Source organism: Episyrphus balteatus, chromosome 3, assembly GCF_945859705.1.
Source record: "Episyrphus balteatus chromosome 3, idEpiBalt1.1, whole genome shotgun sequence".
In the NCBI taxonomy this organism is placed as follows: domain Eukaryota; kingdom Metazoa; phylum Arthropoda; class Insecta; order Diptera; family Syrphidae; genus Episyrphus; species Episyrphus balteatus.
In genome coordinates this window covers 65213053-65230968 of record NC_079136.1, presented here as the reverse complement: position 1 = coordinate 65230968, position 17916 = coordinate 65213053, and the positions used below count along the sequence as shown (strand labels likewise).

Sequence of the window (17916 nt, the reverse complement as noted above, 5' to 3'; positions counted from 1 at the left end):
TTTTTTTTATGTTTGTGACCTCATAACTTTAGACTGGGTGATTTAATTTTGATAATTCTTTTTGTTTGTCAAAAAACTAGGTCGTATATTCACACTTACCCCCTTTACACATCGAGACAAAAAATTGAGTCCTTCACAAATTTCAATGAACTATCATGTCCATGTTCCATGAAAATTTCGTAGAACATGAATCAACTCGTACCTCTATTTGAGTCATTATTATGTGTTTCAGCGTCTACAATTTTAAACTAAATTTAGTCTCCAAAACCCTTAGTCTACATGCAGTTTATTTCCTTTTGTTTTGAATTTCAAATTTAATTAAAAAATCAGAACCAATTTAATAGCCGACGGCAATAACCGCTATACCCTCATATTTGACTGCCAATTTGTTAAACGGAACCATTCAAATTTGAAAAATGAAAAAAAAAAAAAATTCAGTCCGTTATTACTTTTATACATTTTTTTTTTATTTCAAAATTATATTTCCAGTCAATTAAATCCTTGCCTACATATTATTCGGTCAATACAAACAGAATAAATCAATGTTACATGGACCTGTCCAATATTTCAAAAAAACGAACAAAATTAAATCAAAAACCCAGCAACATCATAACCCTTGCACACAATACACACAAACACTCATAAGTCAAAGGGTGGTCTATGCAAAAATCTGCACCACGAAAAACATCACAAATGAATAATTCACAAAGGCATCATAGACTCATGTCAAATGCAAAATATTCACAAAACCTAATTCAATTAAACAAGTCCGAAAGAGTGCATATATATAAAAATGAACCTCGGGGCCTGACTGCAATCCGATACGTAGCCAAACGCGAATTTGGTGTATAAAAGGCAACCGAGACCCGGCCGGCCTCTGTGCACTATGACAGATGTTTTATCGGAACTTAAATTGATTTATTTTATTTTTGTGTTTATTTTGTAAAAGTTTTGAAATAATAAAAAACAAAAAAATCAAACAAAATATTGAAATATTAAAAAGCCTGAAACTATTTTAAAGAAATCAGTGCCAGATGTGTATTCGAGTGTAAATAATAGATTTTTGGAAATGGACGGGTATAGTATTATGGAATTTGGTTAATTGGTTGTGAATTTTTAAAAGAATTGTACTTTTTTTTTTGAAGATTAAATGAAATTTTTAATTTTGGGCCAAGATATGCGGCTCAATATGCAAATGAATCTGTTCTGGATCGAGTGAGTAAAGAATATTATTAAAAATTTAAATAACCCTTCCATTCAATTATCCATTTGGAAAATCAAATTTTGGTAGATTTTTCGCGATTAGAACAATTACTATTAACTAAACTGTTAGTTTTCCTCACTAAAAAAAATGTGTTCCACATACACCCCAGTGACCCTTTAAGACAAATCGTTAGTAATTAAGTTAAAAAAAGAATTAAAAAGTAGCTAGATTACATATACAGGGTGTCCCGAAAGTAATGGATCAAACGAAATATGCTAATTGGGGAACTTAAGGGCTCTCAGAATCTGGTAACTTGTTCATCCCAAATCCTTACGGATTTCGAGTTAATGCAATTCTTGTGAAATTTCGAAAAATCCCTACTTGGCAACAGTATTTTGCTTCCTGCGCCCATTATTGATTTTTGTTTTTTAAAATTCTTTTACGAAAACATTGCCAAATAATTAGGAACAATTAATTAATCAAAATATTTTTTATTCCATACGCCATTTCGCTGCAAATTAACTAACAGTTTCAAGTTTTATAAAAAATCTATTTCTAACTTTTATTTGAGAGCAACACCGCAAAAAAAATTTGTAGGGTGTGAGAATGGTTTATTATTTTAAAAATTTGCCCTGTTATTGTAGTTTTCAAAAAAGTATAAAAGTTACCAAAGTTGCAGTTAGATCGCAAAATATTACAATTTGAACTCAACAAAACAGGGTTTTTAAGAGCAAAAATACAAACAAAAATAGAAGCTTTTGTTCAAAGAAAAATAAACAAATAACAGTTCGAGAAAATGTGTTTATTTTTGGTTGTTTTTGTTCTGAAAAACCCTGTTTTGTTGAGTTCAAATTGTAATATTTTGCGATCTAACTGCAACTTTGGTAACTTTTATACTTTTTTGAAAACTACAATAACAGGGCAAATTTTTAAAATAATAAACCATTCTCACACCCTACAAATTTTTTTTGCGGTGTTGCTCTCAAATAAAAGTTAGAAATAGATTTTTTATAAAACTTGAAACTGTTAGTTAATTTGCAGCGAAATGGCGTATGGAATAAAAAAATATTTTGATTAATTAATTGTTCCTAATTATTTGGCAATGTTTTCGTAAAAGAATTTTAAAAAACAAAAATCAATAATGGGCGCAGGAAGCAAAATACTGTTGCCAAGTAGGGATTTTTCGAAATTTCACAAGAATTGCATTAACTCGAAATCCGTAAGGATTTGGGATGAACAAGTTACCAAATTCTGAGAGCCCTTAAGTTCCCCAACTAGCATATTTCGTTTGATCCATTACTTCTGGGACACCCTGTATGTACATTTTCAAAAAGTATAATATTATTAATTTTATCATTCCTTGATATGAAGTCTAAGTCATGAAAATAAAAATTAGCGTATTCCCAAGAATATTTCTGTTTAATTTTAATACACGGAGAAAAAAGAGCACATAAAAACAATGACTTCTGTCTTAACTTAAGCAGACAAATCTTCTCAATGTCTTGAATGTACGAATTTAAAAGAAATCCACTTCATTTAAGATGAAAATATGTTATTTTTATGTGAAGTTTTAATTTCAAAAAAAGATTATCTGTAAAATCGGTTTACGGACGATAATTAAAATTAATTAAACTAAAAGCACGAATATTATACCTTCAATAAACTTGACATACACGGAGAAAAAAGACCACCTAAAATTAAGAGGATGCCATTAATAGATTTTTGCTAAGATGACTTCCGCCTTAAATTAAGCGGATCATCATAAATCAGGAATAAAATTTTGAAAAAAAAAATTTGGATATTTATAAAAAATTTTTTTGAAAAATCAAATTTTCGGAATTTTTTTTAAATTTGGTCACAAAAACTTTTTTTTTTGTTTTTTTTTTTTTTTTTAATTGGATTAGTGGTTTTTACAAAATAGCATACCAATTTTATTTTAAAACTTTTTTTCCAAATAATTATTTATAAAAAATTAGTTAAAAAAAAACGGCTCTAACGATTTTGAAGTTTTTTTTTTTTCTAGAAATGAATCTTTTCTTCTTCTTCTTCTCCATTATCGACGGTAGTCATGATCTCGGATGGGGTCACAACTCTCCCACTTTACTGCTTCACACTACGGCTCTGCATGTGGGGTTCGCCGGGTTGACCTCAGGAAACGTCGGCAGGCTTCTCGATTTTGAATTGTTCCATGTCTAAGGCCAACTGAATGCAGTTGTCGTTGCATTTGTCTTCTCCATGAGTTCTTAGGCCTGCCTCTTCTTCGCGATTGCGTTGGAACGTAGTAAGCGATCGCCTTTTGAACTGGGTTCTCAGGGTTTCGTCTTTGTACATGACAGTACCAGCTTAAACGGTCATGCTGTATTTTATCCAAGATGGTGTTTTTGATGTGAAGGCTTCCTCGGATTTTCTTGCTTCTGATTCGATCAAGCTTTGTTACTCCTGCTGTCATACGAAGCATCTTCATCTCAGCTGCTGTCAGTTTACTCTCATACGTTCTGTACATTGTCCAACATTGTGAACCGTATGTAAGTGCCGGGCGAACAACTGCAGTATAGAGCTTTCCTTTCAGTTTAGGGGGCATTTTTCGGTCACAGAAGATGGCAGAGTTTTCGCGCCACTTCATCCACCCTACACTTATTCGGTGGTTGATGTCGTCATCACAAGAAGCTTGGTTGTTGATCATAGATCCAAGATATTTGAACTTTTCGCACTTGGGAAGTGTTTTTCCATTCAGGTAAATGTCCGGAATAGGGCCGTCTGGGTCAGAAAATGGACAGCAGAGATATTCTGTCTTTTTCGCGCTTATCCGGTACCCACTTCCCTCCAGAACATCCACCCACACATCAAGTGCTCGTTGCAAGGATGTTGGATCTTCACTTATGATGGCTCCATCATCAGCAAAGAATAACTGATTCACTTTCGGATCCGTCACTTTTCCTTCAAGCAGAAAGTCAAGGACTGTAATAAAGAGCAAAGGACTCAGGACGCTTCCCTGGTGCACACCGACTTTGATTGGGAACTCTTCGGTGACTCCTGCGGGGCATGTTACCTTCGTTTTTACTTCATCGTACATGTCCTTGATCATCCGTACGTAGATTTCAGGAACCCCTCGCTGTCTCAGTTACACCCAAATCAGATCTCGTGGTTGTCTATCGAAATGAATCTTAATACCTATATTTAATAAAACTGCATAAATTACATACACAAAAGCATTTGCATAGTTTAAATATAAATCAAAACTAAAATTTTGAAAAAAATGATTTTTTAACTACTAAATTCCTCTTAAAGAACTTAACTATAACTAAACATGCTTTGTTTTGTAAAAAGTATAAAAATGATTTCTTGAAACCACACATTTTCCAAAAAGAAAAAATGTGAAAAAAATTAACTTTTTTTTCTTTACACATCATACTGTCAATATTTTAACATGACAACCTAAATAAATTTTATATCATCTGAAAGCTTATGATTTAAGCTTTCAATATTCACTTCAATCATGCTTGTACGATAGCTAGAAAAAAATGGAATTTTTTGAAGACAATCAATTTTCGTCAAAAAAATTTAAAAAAAAAACTTTTTTTTCTTCCATTTCGATTTGGTTAATTTTTTATTTGACAACTTATAATAGACTTTAAATTATTGAAAAGCTTATCGTTTTACCTTTCGAAATATTCTTGAACCATATCTGTACAACACCTACAAAAAAAGTTAAAATTTTTAAAAGACAACCATTTCAAAATTAAAACTGATATTTCGGTACTTTTCTCAATTACCTTGCCTTCAATCTAAACATTTGAAGAGCGTCTATTTTATCTCAGAGTGCAACAACGAAACCAAAATAAATCTTAACCCATGACTTTTCTTATATATTTATTTTTATTCAAATATTTTTTTTTTTTCCATTTAAAACATTCTTCCATGTCTTCTTTCATCCAGGTCACTCCCGACATGGCTCATCTGGTCAATCCCTATTGGAGTCGATTCCCACCCATGGAACCAATATGGAATCAAATCTTGGGAGTTTTCACCTTCATCATTATGATCATCTCGTGCGTGGGTAATGGCCTTGTTGTCTACATCTTCGGTGGCACCAAATCCCTACGCACGCCTGCCAATATGCTTGTCATCAACTTGGCCTTCTCCGATTTCTGCATGATGCTTACCCAATCACCCATCATGATTATCAATTTCTATTACGAAACTTGGATTCTGGGCCCGCTCATGTGCGACTTCTACGCCCTCTGTGGCTCAATGTTTGGTTGTGTTTCGATTTGGTCAATGTGCATGGTTGCCTTTGACAGATACAATGTCATTGTGAAAGGAGTCTCTGGCACACCAATGACCATTAAGCTAGCTACCATGAAAATTCTATTTATTTGGACGTTTGCAACTCTGTGGACAGTAACACCCATGCTCGGATGGAGTCGTTACGTACCAGAAGGAAATCTGACCGCATGCAGCATCGATTATATGACAAGAGACTGGAATCCCAGATCGTATCTCATCATGTATTCCTTGTTCGTTTACTACACGCCATTGTTTCTCATATGTTTCTCCTATTGGTTTATCATTGCGGTATGGTATTCGTATTATAACGGTATCCGAGTTCGACTCGATTTCAATATGTTTTTTTTTTTTTCAGGCTGTATCGGCCCACGAGAAGGCAATGCGGGAACAGGCTAAGAAGATGAACGTCAAGTCCTTGCGTTCTTCGGAGGACACGGAAAAGAGTGCCGAAGCCAAGCTGGCGAAAGTGGCTTTGACAACCATCTCACTGTGGTTCGCCGCATGGACACCGTATCTGGTGATATGCTACTACGGATTATTCAAAATCGATGGTCTTACCCCGTTTGCAACCATTTGGGGTGCCACATTTGCAAAGACTAGTGCTGTTGTTAATCCCATTGTTTACGGGATAAGGTAAGGTATACAAAAGGGTTGGGTCCATTTCGTTGTTGTCGGTCTGTTGTCGTTGTTGCTGTCATCGTGTCGTTCGTTTCGTTTGTATTCAGCTGCAGTTTCAAGTTAATTACAAATTTAACTTTGCCTTTTGTTATTGTATAGTCATCCGAAGTATCGAATTGTGCTGAAGGAAAAGTGTCCTTGCTGTGTGATGGGATCGACAGAGGAAAAGGCACCAGCTGCTGCTGCTGGTGGTGGTGGTTCTGATGGAAATGCCGATACAAATACTGAAGCTGAAAGTAAAGCGTAAATTGAATCTATAGAGTTCCTATTAATTAAAAAAAAAAAATATACTTGCATCAGTTAAGCTTAAATGAATCAATATCCAAAAAGGATACAAAAAATGTAAAAAAAAAAATGACAAGAAAGAAAAAAAAAAATCAATAAATATTAATTTTGCAAGCTGAATAAAAAAATAACTGTAAAGAGTCACTTTAATATTTTGGATAGGAATTATTGAAAATCTATTTAAGGTAAAGTTTGGTAAGCGATGACATTTAAATATGGGAGATTTCAATAGATTTAAGGTGTAAAATTAAATATGGAGTGATTAATACATTAAATCTACTTAACATAGATGCGGCAGAACGAATTTCTTTTTAAAGACTTTTTTTTATAGCGGAAATATGAGTCATTTTGATACCTTCCAAGGGATTTTGATCCCCTTTCTACATTCAGACCCAACTAAAAGGCTCCTTACTAACGGCCTGGCCCGTTCATCTGTTGACTAGCAACAGCATCAATAATAGTCATTGTCAAAATTGTTCAAAAAGATCAACTTGTGTCATTTTTTTCAGCAAAAGAAATGATCTTCTTAGCAAACAACGCTTTGTTTAAAAAAAAATTACGCATACACCATAGTGACCGTCAAAATTTAAATTTTGAAATTATAAATTTGATGACTTTCGTTAAACATTTTATTTTTGTTTCTTTCTTGGACAGTGGTTTAAAATTCGTACCACCAATTTTAGCATTTTTAAACGCTTTAATGTGCAATGGTATTAAATTAATAACAAATGTAACAAAACACTAACAATATAGGAAAATTATTTTATCTAAAAAGGGTGTCCCGGAATGAGATAAGAAGATTTTGAGAGATGATTCTTCAGTAACTCTCTATCTGCAAAGTTGATACCCTTTAGCGATGATTTAAGAAAACGCTTACTTTGGTATGCCTTTACTCATGTTAATGTTAATAACTCCGTTAATACTTATGATAAAAACTTCATTTTTAATTCATACCCATTTTTGACTAAAGCAAAAAAACACATTTTTTAGAAATTTTACCTGGTGCAAGTTTTCCCTAATATCATAAAAAAATCAATAAGTTTTCTGGCAACTTTTTTATTCATTATTGTTTTATTCATAAGAATAAATTTATAAAACACTATGTTTATAACACATTTATCGAAGAAAATCGGCCCCAAAGTCAAAAATTATCATGGGTAAGAAAAAAAAAAAAAAAAGACAACATGAGTAAATGCATACCAAAGTAAGCGTTTTCTTAAATCATCGCTAAAGGGTATCAACTTTGTAGAAATGAAGATAGAGAGTTACTGTAGAACATTTTTTTTTCATAGAATATATGCAAGTGCATGTTGCATGTAACAAGTAGCACGAATGCCTCGTGGCATTCAGTATGCAACATAAGGAAGTGCATGCGTGTGGCAAGTTACATGTGGCAAGTTGCATATGGCAAGTTACATGTCGCATGTGGCAAATGCATGGAGCAATTGAGTGAGAAGTATAACTTCAATCGCGTGTACATTAGGGTGTGTCATAGTGCTCAACTATGGAATTTTCAAATGTAATATAATAGCTTTTAAAAGTTGGATTGCTTATCAAAATTAAATCCTGCGTTAACAATTTTCATTTTAATTAATATCTTTGGCCAGCTAAAAATATAGGAATAAATCGAAGAAATTTAGATTTTTAGAGATTTTTAAAATAGCCCCAGTAACAATTTTACTTGCATAAGGTCCATTTTCTTCGATTCGGCAAGCTATAGTTTGTATACGTTTAGTTTAAGGCTTACTTACGCAAGTCATCCATTTTGGAAAGAAAGACGTCTCCTTAAGGCTATCTGGAAGTGTTTAGAAGGAGCCTTGCGAATATAAGTTAAAGAAGACCTTTATAAGACCTGTTTGAACCGTTCTAAAGAAGCCTTCTATTTTCAAGTGCCAGAAGGCTTTCATAAGACCTGTTTCAAGAGGTTCTTGAAAGTATGCAATGTTTTCATCTCTCAAGTATGCAATGTTTTTCACCAATAAGTATGCAAAGCTTTTATCCTGCAGATATGCTTTGCTTGTAACGCTTTAGAAAAAAACATTGCACTTTTATGTGAGGTTTCAATTAGCTCCCTTTTTTCCACTCATCTTTAATATTCGAGTATGGTCTACTGGTAAAGTGCTGGCTAGGTATGCAGAGGTACGTGGGATCGATTCCTGGCCGGGCCATGTGATGAAAATAAAAAAATGTGTTCTTTTTCAATTCAAATAATATTCTCATCATTTCAGAACAACAGAAAAAGCAGTGGAATTTCCAAAAAAGTAAAAGAAACAAAATAGGAAAAAATTAAAATAAAAATAAAATAATATGTAGAAAATACAAAACAGAAAAAATCAAAAGAAAATAAATAAAATTCAATTAATTCTTTTTTTATGCAATTTCTACAACATTTTCTACAACACCTACAACAACTTCTATAAGGCCTTATTATAACATCCTACGCAAGTAATCCGGTTTGTGCATTAGATAAACCCTATGCATAAAGACCTCCGTAAGGCCATTTTAAGCTGTTTGTCACAAGCTATTAGCTTGTGGATTACCTGCGAAGGAAAGTCCTATGCAATTTCGGTAAAATGCGCCAAAATGATTTGCATAAGACCTGTCCTTCTTGTTATGAAAGCCAAAAAATAGCTTGCATTGACCCTTATGAAAGTTAAATTGTTACTTGGGAGGTATATGTTTTTTGAAGTTATACTTCTTATGGGAGGGTGGGTATGAAAATTTACTTTTTGACAAGAATGTCAAAGGGATTATGACGCGATCACCCTGGGTAGCAGGGCTGTCGTTTCACCTTTAGAGTAGGCAGTACTTTAGTATTTAAAAATGCAGTACGCCGCAGTACGGCAAACATAAAACACACAACACGTTGCAAGTTACATGTTTCATGTGGCAAGTTGCATGTGGCAAGTTGTATGTGGCAAGTTGCATGTGGCAAGTTGTATGTGGCATGTTGCATGCGGCAAGTTGCGTGTGGCAAGTTGCATGTGGCAAGTTGCGTGTGGCAAGTTGCATGTGGCAAGTTACATGTGGCAAGTTGCATGTGGCAAGTTGCATGTGGTAATTTTCATGTGGTGAGTTGCCAGGGTTCCAAAAAGCTCACATTTCAGCTCAGCTGACAGCTCAGCTCAAATTTGAGCTAGGTACCATAGCTTAACTCATTTGAGCTGAGCTGAAAGTGAGCTGAGCTGAAAGTGAGCGCCCCAACTTCCAACGCCTATATCTCGGAATTTTGAAAAAAATGAAAAAAAAATTTTTGATGCCAAAAGGTAGCGGGGACTCTTACCTACATTTGGGTACAACTCTCATCCCTGTAGGTCCACGCATTTTTAAACCGGGAGAACTTAAAAGTAAAAAAAAAATTAGGCACGATTCTGATAAAATAGGCATGATGTGGCGGTTTAACATGGAAGACGATTTTTTAAAAATCTGATAATGTGCAAAGCGTAGGCCCATGAAACAAGCTATCATTTGGCATCACTCCCAAAAATTGCTCTCAAGCGGTTTAGCTTCTAGGAGCGTTCAAAGATTCGGGGATTTTTCGAAAAAAAATTTTGCCCCAACTTTCAAAGGCGATTTTCTCGGAATTTTGAAAAAAATCGAAAAACCGGACTAGGGTAAATTAGGGCATTATGGCATACCTAAGCACAAACTCAAATAACTTTACTACGGACTACAATTTTTACTTCAATCATTTTTTTTAATTAAATTTCATAAAAACGTAACATAAATAAATTATTTAAGAATACAAATTCAAGCTTTTTAACAAAAAATAAATTAAATTAAAAATAGTCCAAAAAAAACCATATTGCCCTATGTACGGGCAATATGGCGAACCCCATTTACTTCGGAACCCTTTACTTTTTTTACGTATATTCAGCATTTCTGAAATATAATTGTAAATAAGTTTCATAAAATTAACGTAAAATTGAGGTTATTTTCAAATTTAAAAAAATGCAGAGTTACTTTTGAAATTAGTTTTACATAAGGGCATTATGGCGCAGTCGGGTATAATATAGCGCCATAATGCCCTTATTACATCTGCGCCATATTGCAAAATATACACATATTCACAAAACTCCAAAAACTAAACACAATTCTTATTTCAGTTAAAATATAACAAGTGATATAACCAAACCAAAACTGTACTCTGCGTTTCACTCTTTACAACAAACACGTGCACTGTACACTTACCGAGATACACACAAACAAAAACAAAGCGATATTATATTGGAACCCAGAACCGGTATATTTTTTTTGTTTTCTTTTTTGTTTGGCACAAAAATAATAGCACTGACCTGCGATCGTCACAAGGCTAGTGTTCGACGAAGGCCAAAGTTTCTGCATTGGTTTTATTTAAATGCGAGTATTGGAAGTATGGTAGTTGAGAGGTGCGCCATAATGCCCGGTGCGCCATAATGCCCGAAGTTACCCTATACCACTATCGGCTAGCTGAGAATATAAGCTTTCATATGGTACCACTCCCCTGCCTCTAGATCAAAGCGTTCCAACGCCTATATCTCGGAATTTTGAAGAAAATGAAAAAAAAATTTTTGATGCCAAAAGGTAGCGGGGACTCTAACCTACATTTGGGTACAACTCTCATCCCTGTAGGTCCACGCGTTCTCAAACCGGGAGAATTTAAAAGTAAAAAAAAATTAGGCACGATTCTGATAAAATAGGCATGATGTGGCGGTTTAACATGGAAGACGATTTTTTAAAAATCTGATAATGTGCAAAGCGTAGGCCCATGACACAAGCTATCATTTGGCATCGCTCCCAAAAATTGCTCTAAAGCGGTTTAGCTTAAAGGAGCGTTTAAAGATTCGGGGATTTTTCGAAAAAAAAAATTTACCCCAACTTTCAAAACCGATTTTCTCGGAATTTTGAAAAAAGTCGAAAAACCGGATTGTACCGGAATTTTTTTTTTATGATAAAAATAGAAATATTTTACTAAAAAAATAGAAATATATTTACTATCAAAAACACCAAGAGAAAAGATCACGAAAAATTATCTGTCTTATTTATAAAAATATCTATGTGTTAAAATAATTCCATTAATAACTAGAACCAAACATCTTAAGCTATGGTGTTATATAAAAGTTTAAAATATCTTCATATTTCATTATACTTTCCAAATAAAAAGCAATGTATCCTATCACCCATCACAGCTCAGCTCACTTTACCTTAGCTCACCCAACAGCTCAGGTCACCCAACAGCTCAGCTCAACCATCAGCTCAGCTAACTTTTGGCTTAGCTCAAATGAGCTGAGCTATGGTACATAGCTCAAAAGTGAGCTAGCTCAAAATTTGAGCTGAGCTGCGAGCTGAGCTCAGCTCACTTTTGAGCTTTTTAGCAACCCTGCAAGTTGCATACTGCTACTACTAGTGCTGAAGCACACACAATCCTCATAAAATTACCATATAGCATATTTTATGCGCAATTTGTTTACTTTCGTTAAGCATATACCGTACGTTCTGAACCGCACAACATGAGTAAATTTCACAGATTAAATTGAAAACCACATGGACGCAAGGAGGATGAAAGAATTAATTTATTGTTCACTTGATAAAAATGTAAAAAACGAAGTGTGGATTAATTAATTTAATAATAGAAATTTAAAATATCAAATGAAATTCATTTATATATACTGAATGAGAAGTATAACTTCAGTCGCGTGTACATATGTACACACACTTTTTTTTTTATTGCGCCGTTTGGATACAAAAAAAAAATATATTAAATATTTTAAGGCTTTCTCATGAAAGATAATTCCAAGAAAAAACTTTTAAACTTATATTATGTTGAAATTGAACACTTAGTTAAAGAAGCTGCGAAATAATAAGCGAAGCAAAAAAAATCACTTTTTCATATAAAATCTTTTTTTTTCCTAACTTGAACCGATTTGAGCGAGCCCAAGACGGACGATATTATAATTTGGTTAACATATTTTTAAACCTCAAACCCTAATACAACTTTTGACCCCTATTATATTGCAAAATTAGAGTGCTTTTTTTCCGCCATAAAAAAAGTGACACACCCTAGTGTACATAGTACACAAACACTCTCTTTTTAATAAAAAAAAATTTTATAGAAAATTTTTAGAAAGCTGTAAGATAGGTATTTCCAAAGCTCTTGTTTCATTTGGCTCCTACCGAAGTTCTGTAAAACGTATTGAAACACTTCTAAATAACTTTATAGAATCTGTTAAGGAAGCCTTATAGAAACTTTATAGAAACTATATTTTTTTTCAATTTTTCTATTGTTAACGAAACTGTTGTCTTATAGTTGGGTATACAGTTGTAAGGCGATGATTCAAGGAGGAAAAAAGTCTGAACCGTCCAAAAACAATATCATAGAGCGCAACTTTGTTTCTCTTCTCAAAAACGTCAAATAAATATTGGAAGAAATAATGTCGACTTATGTTCAAGGATCAAAAATCCTACTTTATTTTAGAAATTCAATTTTTCATTGAAGATTTTTAGAAAAAGTTTTATTACATCAAATGCGCCCTCTCGACATATTTAATATTTATCTTTTGACTCAGGTGCTGGATTTATTCAAAAAATTATAAAATATTAAGAAACTCAATCAATCCTACTCTTTGACAAACCACATTGAAACATTTTTAACAACACTCATAAATTTTAAACTTAAGAAATCAAAATGAAAAATATATGTGCGCAATTTGACAAAAAGCAACAATAAGTCGGTATAACCTCATTTTAACCTCTCTCTACCACACAAGATTGACATACATATGGTTTTGATTGATCAATATACAGCTCATCCTCAATTCAAATTAAAACATTTTGTAATTGACTACAACATTTTGTATATACAAACAACAACAAAAATGGGGTAAAAGAAACATTAAAATAAACCCTCAACCAAGTCGTCATAAAAAGATATATTATTGCTTGTATGCAAATCGTTATCATGACGCATGTTACCAACATCTCCATTTTGTGCTTCCAACTTTGTTCGCTCGCTCTCTGGGCTGCCAATAAAATCCAATTTCCATTCTCGAACTCGCAAAAGGCTTAAATAAAATTACTGTGGCAATAAATCAGAACGAGCAAGACAGTTCAATCATATTTTATTGCTACGATGTATATCTTAATCCTCTGATATATGCAAATCCATCAGTCAATTGAGCTTATGCAGCAACAGCGCCCTCTACAACAACCTCTCTTATTTAAATTATATGCATTATATACATTCGTCCACATACGTATAGAATATCCGTCCGTTTTGAGAGAAGACACGACACATTATTCCCACTTGTATCAGCTCATTTATCCATCGACGAACACGCATTCAGGACAGGACTTCACCATCCACTCTCCAGATTCAGAGAAAGAGAATATCCTTTTGCCTTTCAGTTGCGCTAGCTGGTGCCATTAATGGAGGTTTTTATGTGTTTGTGTAGAGATATATTCGCAGTGAAAATTTAACTCTACACCATCTCATTACAAATTTGCGTGTTTGCAGTAATTACTGGGTAGGTCAGTGGCTACTGGCAGCTAGCGCCATTACCTTTTACCCACCACAATCTCTCCCAGAGAGAGGATCAAAGTGCTAGATTAATGTTGATGCCTTCTATTCGGTATAACGCTAATTGCCTCGGGATGAATGAGTAAACACACACAAATCATACACGAAATGAAATAAAATTAAGTTTCACATAAAATTTACTGATATTAACAGTGGAAAGGTGAGTGTTGCCATGTTCGGAGAGAAGGTATAAATGGAATCAGCAAAAACAGATATATTTCGGATATTGTGTTGGATTTCTTGTTCGGGGAAGATTGATTTCCGGGAAAAGTTCACGTTAATACCTCATTAATACCTTATGGAATCAATTTCATATCCTGGCTTCTTTGCTAAGGCATTATGCCTATGCATTATACATTATTATCGATGCTCTTCATGGAAAAGGGCTGTCAAATAGTCCGATATCCGTAAGCTAATTTTGGGAAGGGAAGTATAACCAAAATGTACCTAAGTACGGAGTTGTATAGCTAAATGAACTCTGATTCAAAAGGCTGGCACCTTTAACTCGCGGCCTTAAAATAATTTGATCTAAAAGGCAGCCTTAAAAAAGATAAGAAGAGGAAACATTAAAGTTTTTGAACTATCAAAGTTGGAGCTATTTTTTTTAGACATTTTTAATAAAGAAATCTTCTTTTCCTTTGCTAAGCAATTTAAAATACAAGGTAATTTAAATAAGCTATTAACAATAAGAAAATGATGTTATATAACTCCTTTGCAATGATTTCAATAAGTGAAATTGAAATCACTTTTTAAACGAACTCCTTTATAAATATCGAGACAAAATATCTAGAAAAAAAATCTAGAAATAGAAGTCTTTCCAAAGACCATATTATTGCATGTTACTTCTATCGAAGTTCTATTACGACATCTTAAAATACTTTTAAGCAACTTAAAAGAAGCTGCTAACGAAGTTGGAACTTCTTTACAAAAATTTCTAAGAACGTAAGCTTTAGAGAAGCTTTATAGAAAACATAGGCTTCCCACAGAATATTTTCCAAGAGGGGTAGATGGTAGATCAAACAAATTCGGCCCATAAATATGAGCCAGCGAATACAAATAAAATGTAAGGAAGAAAATAAAATGTACGACTGGGTCACACGAACTTGCTCTTAGGATTCAACTTGCCAAAATTTTTAGTAGTATTTAATACCTATATAAAAACTCAGAAAATGTATTTAAAAAAAAAACTTAAAATTCGTTTTTCGAAAGAAAAAAACAACATCATCATCTGAAATCAAATTGAGCTCGAAACAAAGTATGTAATTTCATTTCTTTATTAAGAAGCATTTTTAGAAAAAAAATTTGAAAATCGTTAGAGCCGTTTTTTTAAAACTAATTTTTTAAACAATCATTTTTTGAAAAAAAAAAAAAATAATTTTAAATAAAATTTGGATGCCATTTTGAAGAAATTACCAATCAACATCTATATAAAACTAAAATTTCAAAAAAAATTTAATGTCCGGTTTTCGAAAATTTGATTTGTCAAAAAAAATTTTCAAAATGTTTTTAAATATCCAAAAATTAATTTAAAAAAATTTTATTTTTGGTTTATATTTAAATTATATAAAAAGATAAACCTCGTCCTAAAATTTACATTTGAATTTTTTTAACAAAATCATTGGAGCCGTTTTCAAGAAATTTCAAATTTACTAAAATCGGTATATTACAAGTACCTCTACCTATCGTTATTTTTGGTCCAAAAAAATTAATTCCAAAAACCCCTCTGGAGAGTCGCCAAATAACGCTACATACCAGCATACCAGGTTTGACATTAACAGTCCATACGTTTAGGCTGTAGCTTCGTATACAGACAAACGACTGACAGACGGACTACCGGGACCCACTTTTTTTAGCATTCTCTATCATCGTAATGTCATGAAAAATTGTTATCTTTACTTTTTTTTTAACGAATGCCTTATATCGCAAGTAAAAATAAAAAAACCGTGTTATAAATACATATTAAATATATTCAATGAGTCATTTGATCCAGAAACAGGAGAAGGCAATCAATTCTTCTTGCCGACCTTTGTGGACCTGGCCACTTATGTTCGTGGCTCGTTTGGAGACACTTTTAAATCAATAATTTCCTAGGAAATATTTTCCAACAACTGAACCTTATTTCAAAATAAAATGTACTTGCTCTTGTGGTTCAAAGTATCGTTATCTTTAATATCTATTGGAAATTTAAGATTTTGTTTATTTTAAATTAAAATTTTGTTTTCAAAAACGTTTTTTAATTTTTTTTATGTCTGTAAATTTTGAATAAAGTTGACTTATGCTTTGATGAAATATATGAACTTAAAACATATGTCAAATTTTGAAAAACGCGGTAACGCCATATTTCCGTTCTCCGAGTTTTTTTTGTTGAGAAAAACTAAAAACGCAGTTTTGTTAGAATCAATAATAGTATTACGTACACCAAATTTAATCGAGATCTTCGAGACGTTTTCAAGAAAATTGCAATACCTCGAAAACGTTATATGGGAGATATGCATTAAAAAGGAGATATTAAAAAAATAAACACAAAACGGGTCTGCGGAATTACGTAAAAATCATCTGTACCAAGTTTCAAGCAAATCCATCGATCCGTTTAGGCCCTAGGTCGATGTACAGATGGACGCACATACACACAGCATGACGTAATGTTGGTTTTGATTAAAACCTCCAAATTTTTTCTACACGAAACCAATACTTGCCCTATAGAGCAAGTAAAAATACTTGGTATCATAGTCGAAGAAGTTATTGTGGCACTGGAAAACTCAAATACATTTGATCAAATAAGAAGCAAGAAATTCCGAAGAAACCTTCACGTCAAATACATATAACTTAGACAAAATATTGTGCGGCTGACTTCGGTGGCCGAATTGTTAATCTTTTCAAATATGGTGGTGAAAAATTGGTAGGGTGACCCCTCTATAATACATATTATGGATGTTGCGAATATTCGCATCCGCATCCGCAAATGCGGAACTTCCGCATGATTTCTGATATCCGCACCCGCTTCCGAATCCGCAATAATCAATGCGGATTTTCATGCGGATGCAAAGAGAATGCAACAAGAAAGAAGTTGGGTGGAGCCAGCGAATGGCGTGTATTAGTGGCAGTCACACCGAGTAATACGTTTGTTACTGATTTTTTATTCAAAACACAGAAAAAATGAAAGTCCATTTTCACTAGAGCCTTAAATCGAATTTCAAATTGTATAGGAAATTTTTTAGAATTTGGAATTCGAACTGATCTAATTTGCGAAATTATAAAATTTGGCGTGTCAATTCAATGTCAAAATTCAATGAAACCTCAATGTAAGACTTTTCCCTTAAAATCGATGAAAATGACGGGCCTAAAATGACGGTGACGGGCCTAATTTCGTTGTTGAAGTGGAAATAAGGCCGCAAGCATTGTCAGGGCCTAATTTCCATTACAAATGGAAATAAGGGCCGATGCGGCCTTGCTTCCCAGCTGCATGTGCTTCCCAGTATTCATCATCAAACTAGGCATACGTTGTAGTGGCCTAAGCCTAGAACTTTCGAGGCGGCACCTCTGGTGACTTCTTAGCGATGATTAGAGGTCCAACGCTTTAACCACTCGACCACCAAGACATGTTTGTACGAACTGAAAATTTAAACATTTGTAAAACTAAGAGAATAGAATTTTTGATCATGGTGCAGACGTGGTGCGGCGTTGGTGCACCGAATTTTTAATACAAAATGAAATGGTGCGGCGGTGGTGCAGCGAATTTTTTTTTCATATTTTTTCGTTTTTTCAAAATGAAATGGTGCGGACGTGGTGGACGGGGTAACTTGGGATTTGCTTGTAGGTTTTTTGAAGAGCTCGTAGAAATTATCTTTGTCGGTATTGTCTTCCTCTTCTGTGGGGGTGTGGGCGTAGGCAAATCAGGCTTATGTTG

General features: G+C 33.6%; 1 protein-coding gene across 1 annotated transcript; it reads left to right on the top strand.

Moving 5' to 3' along the window:
• The first annotated feature begins 801 nt into the window (after nt 1-801).
• On the top strand, nt 802-6469 carry LOC129914445 (opsin Rh2). The gene is made up of 5 exons (XM_055993706.1): nt 802-1077; nt 1146-1215; nt 5141-5779; nt 5847-6124; nt 6269-6469. Exons 1-5 carry the CDS (start codon nt 1070-1072, stop codon nt 6414-6416), a joined length of 1143 nt encoding a protein of 380 aa, XP_055849681.1. The 5' UTR covers nt 802-1069; the 3' UTR covers nt 6417-6469.
• The last annotated feature ends 11447 nt before the right edge of the window (nt 6470-17916 follow it).

Excerpts from the sequence above, each read along its gene's own strand:
- LOC129914445 (XM_055993706.1), top strand. Across the intron at positions 5,780-5,846 it reads CCTATTGGTTTATCATTGCG|GCTGTATCGGCCCACGAGAA; the intron begins GTATGGTATTCG and ends TTTTTTTTTCAG. Across the intron at positions 6,125-6,268 it reads CCCATTGTTTACGGGATAAG|TCATCCGAAGTATCGAATTG; the intron begins GTAAGGTATACA and ends GTTATTGTATAG.